At 40.1% G+C, this 9,885-nt stretch overlaps 2 protein-coding genes across 2 annotated transcripts; both read left to right on the top strand.

Moving 5' to 3' along the window:
* The first annotated feature begins 268 nt into the window (after nt 1-268).
* LOC147521452 (subtilisin-like protease SBT3) lies at nt 269-2,858 on the top strand. The gene is given in 3 exon segments (XM_086567728.1): nt 269-943; nt 945-2,285; nt 2,287-2,858. Coding segments are annotated over 3 exon segments (2,274 nt in total). The 5' UTR covers nt 269-301; the 3' UTR covers nt 2,578-2,858.
* Nucleotides 2,859-4,461: 1,603 nt separating this feature from the next.
* LOC147521451 (putative calcium-binding protein CML19) lies at nt 4,462-6,969 on the top strand. Its single transcript, XM_086565738.1, has 3 exons — nt 4,462-4,484; nt 4,551-4,634; nt 6,844-6,969. The coding sequence occupies exons 1-3, from the start codon at nt 4,462-4,464 to the stop codon at nt 6,914-6,916; spliced, it is 180 nt and encodes a 59-aa protein (XP_086421864.1). The 3' UTR covers nt 6,917-6,969.
* The last annotated feature ends 2,916 nt before the right edge of the window (nt 6,970-9,885 follow it).

Below are 9,885 nucleotides of genomic sequence, written 5' to 3'. Positions count from 1 at the left end.
ACTATCTCCAGTTATTGTTGTGTCATGGTGAGTCATGGATATGGACCATCCAGAGGAATTTAGCTCTACAATTTTAGTGTGTGTTCCCTTAGTAGTAAGCATCAATCAGTATGAGACAAACTATTGGAAAACATTGGAATCAGAGGATATCAAAGAAGATGGTGGCCTTATTAGCCTCTTTTAAGACAATTAAGTATAGAGGCCGGCTGGGGAAATACTATTGTTATCTGTTCGAAATATATATATAATCAGGACCTAGGTACATAGCAATCAAGGGAAAAGTCTTGAACAGCAAGGGGAGATGGATGTTAGAATTGTGACATCCTCCTATTCACTCCTTTATGCATGGCTCCTCTTTACTCTCCTCCTTGGACACACACTAGGGGAGAGATCCACGTACATTGTCCACATGGACAAGTCTGTCATGCCTGAGACTTTTGCTAGCCATCAAGATTGGTACTCAGCCATACTCAGTTCACTAACGGATGCTGGTCCAACTGTATCCGCCGTAGTTAGATCAGTATCTCGGGTTCTATACTCGTATGATAATGCTATTCATGGTTTTAGCGTCGTTCTATCTCTAGATGAACTGCAGACCTTGCAACAGTCACACGGTTTCATCTCTGCGTACCCAGATAGGATTGTCAAGCATGATACAACACACACCCTTGAGTTCCTCTCGCTCAATAATGTCACTGGGCTCTGGCCAGCATCACACTATGGAGAAGATGTTATAGTCGGTGTTATCGACACTGGTGTGTGGCCAGAAAGTGATAGCTTCAAAGATGATGGTATGGGCGAGATCCCCGCTAGGTGGAAAGGATTATGCGAACCAGGTGTTCAGTTTGATTCCTCCCTGTGCAATAAGAAGCTCATTGGTGCCCGCTACTTCAACAAGGGACTGATTTCTGCCAATCCAAATGTCAATATCAGCATGAACTCTACAAAGGGACACAGAAGGACATGGAACACACACTTCATCCACTGCTGCTGGGAACTATGTTGAAGGTGTGTCATTCTTTGGTTATGCTGAGGGTACTGCACGAGGAGTTGCCCCTCGTGCAAGGGTGGCCATGTACAAGGTTCTTTGGGATGAAGGAGGCTATGCTTCTGATATTCTTGCTGGTATTGATCAAGCAATTGCTGATGGTGTTGATGTGATTTCCATTTCAATGGGTTTGGACGGGGTCACATTGTACCAGGATCCAATAGCCATAGCATCCTTTGCAGCCATGGAGAAAGGTATATTGTTTTCTTCTTCAGCTGGGAATGATGGTCCAGAACTAGGAACCCTTCACAATGGAGTTCCATGGCTGTTGACTTCTGGAGCAAGCACTATAGATCGTCTGTTTGCTGGAACTGTGACTCTTGGCAATGGTTTAACCATTGTTGGTTATTCCTTGTTCCCCCAGAGTGCATTGATTGAGAACATGCCACTAATATATAATGAGACCCTTCTAGCATGCGACTCATCTGCTTTATTGTCGGAGAATACCTATGGGATTGTAATATGCAAGGGCAACGGGAGTATCTTCCGGCAGATGAGACAGATATCTGTGTCAAAAATCTCTGGAGCTATAATTTTGTCGAACGACTCATTTTCCATTGACGTAGCTCACTTTTCTTCTCCAGTAGTTATGATTGATCCAAGCCATGCTTCTGCAGTGATTAACTATGCAAAATCAAGTCCAAGCTCAACAGTGTCAATGATATTCCAACAGACCCTCCTGGGAACGAAGCCCGCACCAGCAGTTGCTGTGTACACTTCAAGAGGTCCTTCTCCAAGTTATCCAGGAATTTTGAAGCCAGATTTAATGGCACCTGGATCAAGAGTGTTGGCAGCATGGGCACCGAATGTTCCCGCTGCCAAAATAGGCTCTGGATTACTCTTGTCGAGTGACTACAATATAATCTCTGGGACATCCATGGCATGTCCTCATTCATCAGGTGTGGCTGCACTCTTAAAGGCGGCACACCCAGAGTGGAGTCCTGCTGCTATTCGATCTGCAATGATGACTACAGCTGATCCGTGGGATAACACACTAAATCCAATTCGAGATAATGGGTATGATTTGAAACCTGCTACTCCTCTTGCTATGGGTTCTGGCCAAGTTAATCCTAACAGGGCCCTCGACCCTGGACTAATTTATGATGCAGCTGCGCAAGACTACGTGAATCTTCTTTGTTCCATGAACTATACGCGGGAGCAGATCATTACCATTACTAGATCATCCAACTACAGTTGCTCGAACCCATCGTCAGATCTTAATTACCCTTCTTTCATTTCTTTTCTTTAGTAACACAACATCGACCAGTCAAGAATTTCGAAGGACGGTCACTAATGTTGGGGATGGTGCATCAGCTTACAAGCCTAGAATCATAGCCCCTACAGGGTCCTCGGTGACCATCAGTCCCACTACACTGGTCTTTAAGGAAAAATTTGAGAAACAGAGCTTTTCCATAACTATAAGTTATAGTGGCCAAAATAAAGGGGAAGTTTCTTATGGTTCCCTAATGTGGGTTGATGAGGGCAGGAGGCGCACCGTCAGGAGCCCTATTGTTGTTATAATGGAATGATGGCCAGTATTCTCTTCGGAAATAATGTGGATTTTACGAACATTTTCTATGTAATCTCAACCTACATTTCTATGTTTTCCATTAGACTTAATATGTTCCTTACTACGCTTGGTCAAAACCATTATTAGTCGGCCTCAATAATGCCACTTCTGCCCCCATTAACGGAACATACAACACTTGAAAATCTTTCTATTACTTTGCTTTCTGATAGTGAAATAACACCTTTTGCAACCACATGTATTTGTCATCTGTTAATGAAGTAAAGCATTTGACCTCGTCAATTTCACCTACAAATTCATTATTTAGCTTTGTTCTTATGGATGTTTATGCTCTACTTAGACAGTCCACCATCCCTTCATAGATGTTCCAACATTCTCACATCTAAATCTTGTTAGTCCTTCCGATCCAGTATTCGATAAGGGATCGTCGCTGAGATGTCTTCCAAGTTCCAACATCTCATTATCTTTATTGAATAATATCCATAAGTTTTTCAATTAAATATGCGTTATATAATTTTAATGAGAATCTGCGTAAACTTTTAGACGAGTTGGTATGCCAAAACAGTACAATATTTGGTAAACTTTTGGCAGATTTACCTCTTCTTTTGTGAGTTTGCTTTAAAATATCAGTCATCAATAGATTACACCTATATTTTTCTAACTGCTTAATGTTAGTCTCATTCCGTATCTAACAGACTTACATTTTAATAATTTCTTTCTAATTGATACGTATGAATAAAATGCTTTGATCATCAATGATAGGTCTTGGCACAGCCTGACCTCGGGCCTTCATGCCCATAGGATAACTTAGTACCGATATTGTCCCCTACTTAACCACCCGTTGAGTTTGGGTCGCTTCTTGGCCATAGGTGTGGGGTTTTATCCGAAAAGACTAAGGGGTTGTTTGTTTTTTTGAATTCAAAGATTCGAACTTTCTTAAACTTAAGTTTTAAGCATTGAGGAGGCTCAAAACTTGTTTGTTTTTTTTTAAGTAGTTTAAGCATTCATTGGTACTTTTTAGCAAAGATTCAAAGACCAAAATTTTTCCGAATCTTTGAATTCTAATACTTGAAACAAGAAAGTCCCTTCTTGCCCTTTCTTAGGAACCCAATCTCAAGAACCCATCTACTTTCCTACCTTGACTTTTATGGCTTCAAAATAGGTTCTTCAAAATTTGATGTTGGCGTCACGGGTTTTTTCATTTTTTTGGGTGAATGATATCCACTTTGTTAAAAATAGATATATATATATATATATATATATTCTGAAAATAAACAAAATATGAAAATAAACCGTTAAAATATATTTGTGAAAGCATATTTTAAATAAATTTATTTATTATTTATTTTTTTTCGATAATCCATCTCTTCTCCTCAAATATAATATATATTTTGTTTAACAAGAAATCAAGTTAGTGTTTAAAATAGATAGCATGAGTAAAATTGTCCGAATGATTTATATTCAAACTTGAGCCGGGTTATTCTAGAAAAAACAAACATGTTTTAGAATTCAAAGAATCGACATTTAGCATTCGAGAGGATGAGCCATTCAAAGATTCAAACATTGGCATTCATAGCTCTCGAAAAACAAAGCGACCCTAACTCTTTATCAAACATTTCTTCAAAACAAATGAAAGCGCAAATGAGCCCCCTTCTCCAATTTCTTGAAGCGGACTTCGATCACTAGCTCGAAGTTCTTCTCAATCGATTTAGCAAACTTAAGAGAAAGTTATCTCAGGAAGTCGAATCTACGACAATTACGGCCGGTCCCATTGCACAAAGACACACTCTCGCCCCGATCCAAATGCAACACGCATTAATCGTCAATAGATCCTAACGCCGCGAGTGCAATGAAAACGAGAGAGTTTTTCGATATTTTGATGAAGATGGTGATGGAAAAATATCACCGGTGAGTTACAAAGTTGTGTGAGAACAAATTGGGTGGAGAATTTGAATTTGAAGAATCGCAATGAAGTCATTGGATTGATGGCGATGGGTTATTATGTTTCGATGATTTTACAAAGTTAATGGAATCAAATGGAGAGGAAGAGCAGAAAAGGATTTGAGAGAAGCATTTGGAATGTATGAAATGGAAGGTTAGGGTGTATAACACCAACGAAGTTTGAGTCGGATGTTGGGTGGAGCTTCGGTGAGTCAAGAAACGATTGAAGAGTGTAAAAGTATTAGGGTTATATTGACATACCCCCACCAGTAGTTGCAATTAGGATTATCCCCCAAAATAATTGAAATTAGGATTTCCCCCCCAACTTGACAGTCAATAGGAGTCAACCAACAGTTTCCGTCAGTTGACTGGTCAAGGATCATGAATTGTCCTAAATACCCTTTTTCTGTGGAAATTACGAAATTAGCCATTGACATTGTTTAAAGCCCACGACTCAAAGCCCAAAATCGATATTAGACACTGTTCAAATCTGGTTTCTCTGACATTTCCATTAGTTGCAACTGACATTTCCATTTACGCCTCTGCAAGAAAAATGGAAACCCATTTCAGATCACACTCAAATTTTCAAAAACCCTAAGAACAGATCGAGTGAAATGAGTGTGGCTCCATTAACTACTACCTTTTGGTGAAGTTTTCTTCTTGAAAAAGGTCATGATTGCTTTCTGTGCCATTGAGTTTCTAGATCTTCAAACCCTAGATTTGTTTTCAGGGAAAGGACAACACTCTTGTAAACTTGTGCCAAAAAATGTGGGTACAAATGATCCACATGAACCACTAGAGTATCCATTTCTTGGCTACTGCCACTGAAGTATCTATATTTTTGCTACTGCCCGTGGATTAGTTCACAACCAATACTCATCTCTATCCAAAAATCTATTCAACTTTTGCCATACTCCAAAGTATTATGTAGCACTAGAGTAATATGAACTGTAAAGTCTATGTTGCACCGGATGTCAGGATAGATAAACAAAATTTGTGAATGTGATTAATAGATATCTATCTTTTCGAACAACTAATGAGGCTATCAGAGTCGATAAATGCAAATTTTGAGTTTGGTTTGCGTACAGAATTATATGAATTCAGTTGTTGATTGCAGTGCTAATTTAAAAATTCAGCGCAAAAATCAAACAGAATTTACAATCTTGTGTTTGTTCTCACCCCTTGACTCCATAGCTCTTAGAAGAACAATTTGACACCCTTTCATTTGCCAATAAGCAAACTTGATCAGACCTTCAAAGATTCGATTCTATTTCCTTGCAAGCGAACATAATAAGGCTCCCCATAATCCTTTGGCCATTAATCGTTACAACCTGCAAATGAGAAATTTATGTCAGAAATTCGGATTAACTCAGGGGTGGAGGGGAGGGAATTAAGGTACATATTCATATAAACTAGAAATGTAGACTAACCAACAAGCTCAGGATATTTGGAAACAAAATCCTGAAAATTTCATCTTCAACAGACCACTTGATATAGTATAATAACAAACAAATAAACTCACTTGACAGGACATGGCAATATTTTGTATGTTTGAGACGATCTTTGGTCAATGTACTCAAGAAAATACACAACAAACTGCATAACAGTGAGACCTGAGTTTGAAACGAAATGCTCAGAGTTCTCTGTGAGTAATGCGAGACGACGACTGTGTGAAGAAAATTAAGAGCACCAAAATATCACAAAAGAGGGCGGGATTTTTATGCATTCCGTAAAACTACCAATGGACATAAACAATCAGATATTAAATAGTAGAATGGAACTAACACTGAAACAGATATCCAATATGCCAAATACCCACAAATTAATCATCCACATCTTCATGCCGCTTTACAGTCAAAATTTTAAAGGATCCACAGTCCACATTTTCACAGTAATTCTTGAAGTTAATTAAGAGGTAACTGCAACACTTACGTTTCCATTGTTGAAAGTCACGATCTCTATTCTGAGAAAATAGTAGACACACACACAAGAAGGACACTTCAACTAAAATGGCTTGGCGTGTCAAAGAGAGGTCGACAACATCTGCCACAGTAAATGCTACTGTGCAAACACTATTAAGTAATTGGTTTGTTTAGGCGCTAATCAGAGAAACCAGATTTAAACAGTGTCAATAGCTAATTTCGTAATTTCCACAGAAAAAGGGTATTTAGGACAATTCATGATCTTTGACCAGTCAACTGACGGAAACTGTTGGTTGACTCCTATTGACTGTCAAGTTGGGGGGGGAAATCCTAATTTCAATTATTTTGGGGGGGTAATCCTAATTGCAACTACTGGTGGGGGGGTATGTCAATATAACCCAAAGTATTATTCGTACTTTTGACTTGAATGGCGATGGTGTGCTTAGTTTTGAAGAGTTTAGGATCATGATGAGGTAATTTGCAGGTGTACATATATAGTTACATCAATAAAGTTTCGACGTCGTCGGTTAGTTGATTGATTGTATTGAGGGGGTTAGATGATATATTCACTATGCTTTCACACTGAGAACTCTTTGAATAGTACTCCCAGTTTTCTCCTTATATTTGACTATTTGAGATAGCAATGTTTGAATTTGTCAATCACTCATAGTTGATTCATGGGTTTGCACTTTGCAGTATTTACTTGATTTCTCTGCAGAATAACATATTCCCTTAAGAATTTTTATTAAATCACGTGTTCCCTCCACTGAAATACTTTAAAAGAATGCAGATTGTTATAAAACTACGTAAAATTTCGAAGTGGAAGCAAAATCTTTGTAAATTTTAAAGCCCAACTAATGGGTTGTAAAATGTTTACAATGTTCTGTATTTAGTATGTGATTCATGTAGTATTGATGGTAATTACTCGGTTACGACTATAGTACACGTGTCCACACACTAGGTTGTACTAATCCATCAGTTCGTACCTATCCATCAGAACGTACCAACGACCTAAACCCAGATCGTCCCCAGCATCAGTCACAACCATTTATGGAAGCAAATCAACTATCGCAATCCTGGAGCTCAGTCAACGCAACAATCAAGGAGACATTTACTTTGTAACATCAGAATAATAACGAATCATCAAGATAGCACACAAGGTGGATCTACACTTCATAACGGCCTAAAACAAATAAGAAAAGTCAGCTCAAACATCTATAAGTAGAGAGAGATGAACTATATAAGGCTTGATTTAAGTTTACCCCAAGAAACTTGATACGAAGGCAACTCTTATCTCAAGAAGAGTGCAACCATTCCCTATCAAACAAATCATCAGGTCGTTGTCCCCTAAAACATCAAACCTCTACATTGGTGCCGTCTGCCGGTTCATTTCCTTAAGAAAATAACACACACTCTTTTCTCAACCCCACGAAGCTGGTTAGAAAAACCACCATGGACCCCTCACTTTAGATGTTAGCAGATCATATGAAGACGCTCAAGGAGGCCTTCATCATGTTACAACAAGAAAACCAAACGATGCGCGAGCAAGCCACCTCTAACGCCAACAATGACACTCCAGACACAGTGAAGAACAATGTCGTCACATCCCTCACCACCACCACCAATCAAAGGTTAAAAGACTTTGCACAAAGGTTGGAGAAGTCGAACGACAAGACAAGCGCGATCCAGATCGCTCAGAAGATACTCCAGACGTACAAGGCGTCACCATTCACAACTGAAATCAGGGACAAGCAACCTCCTTCAGAGTTCATCCAACCAAAGTTCCTTACCAGACGGCGGTAGCTCGTGTCCAGCAAAGATGTAGCTCGTTTAAGCCAAACTTCACACTCTACGATACCCGAGTAACGACACGAGAAGTGCAAGCTCTTTCCAGCCAGCTTGAAGGACGAAGCTTTAGAATGGTTATACACGCTTACTCCTGACTCAATCAGCAACTTCGACAAGCTAGCTGAGACGTTCGCAACAGAGTTCGTCCACAATAGAAAGAAGCAAGCCGACCTGAACTCCTTATTTCAACTAGAGCAAGCACATGGCGAGACGATCCACGTTTTCCTAGAACGTTTCAAAAAGGAGCTCCTCTCAATGGAGCCAGGCTTAAAGGATAGCTTTGCAATTTTTGCATTCACCAACGCTCTCCTGGATGACTCCGACCTAGCATGATCTCTGATGCGTAACAAACCAGAACGCTTAGACGACCTGTATCACAGAATTGACAAGTACATCAAGTACGAAGAGTGGTTGGCCCGGTCTGAGGGGCAAAGTTTCGCAGTAGATGGCGTTTGGTGAACCCAAAGAAAACAAACACTATTTGGGCAGCAGAAGAACAACAACAACAACAAGGGATCCAGCTTCCACAAGCCCTTTTACATAAAAATGGAATTCTCCAACTTCTCCAGGATGCCGAGCCAGATCCTGGAGAAGATATATACAACACCATACTTCAAACCCAACATCAACAAGGTGATCGCCATACCAGAATGTCCATACTGCCATTTTCACAAGCTCCACCACCATGACACCAATGAATGACAAGCCTCGAGGAGGGCAAATTGAAAGAGTTCCTGCCAGAAGGTGACCTCAAGCATAAACTGGATGCCAAACGCCACGGCGCGGGGGAGCCACACAAACGACACGCGCCAACAACGTAAGGAGTAGAACAGTCCGACGATCTAAATCTCCAGGTCGGTTGAGGCACAACAAGAGACATCACTCCTTCGACCACGACGAGGAAAAAGTAATCAACATGATTACAGACACCTCTAATGACTTTAAACATCGTCGGGAAAAAGCGTGCACGGATAAGCGCTACAAGAAATCTACCACCTCTCCCACAAAGCTGAAGTCATCACTCCTACCAGCTCTCAGTCAACGACCTCCATAACATTCACGGAGGACGATCTAGACAAGATGTGCCTACCCCACAATGATGCCCTGGTAGTACACGTCAAAATCAATGGGTGGACAGTCAGAAGAGTCCTCATCGATCCAGGTAGCTCTTGCGACATACTTTTCTATCAAACATACAAGGACATGTACTTGCTAGACTCGATGATGATAGAATCAAATGCACCGCTCTATGGGTTCAACGGAGATCGCACAGATGCCATTGGAGACGTCATCCTACCAGTCTCCATTGGAGAAAAAGAGGACATGGTCAAAACTTCAACACGCTTCAGTGTGATCGATGTCAAGTTGTTTTACACTGCCATTCTAGGACCCTGATAAGTACCCAAAAGTGTATTATGAAACCCCGTTGAGACATATAAATTTGGTTAAGTGTGTGTTTAATAATCATGAAATAAATATATTTTCATACTTTTGCAGGTATTCGCAGTAAACATGGAAATATGGTTTAAACCTACAATAAAGCACGAGGAACAACATGTATATGAATTCTTCCAACCGCATTTAAGCATCAAACTTTT

Source organism: Coptis chinensis, chromosome 1 (genome assembly GCF_015680905.1).
Source record: "Coptis chinensis isolate HL-2020 chromosome 1, ASM1568090v1, whole genome shotgun sequence".
NCBI classification, from domain to species: domain Eukaryota; kingdom Viridiplantae; phylum Streptophyta; class Magnoliopsida; order Ranunculales; family Ranunculaceae; genus Coptis; species Coptis chinensis.
The sequence above is the reverse complement of the archived record's forward strand: the minus strand, read 5'-3'. Positions and strand labels throughout refer to the sequence as shown.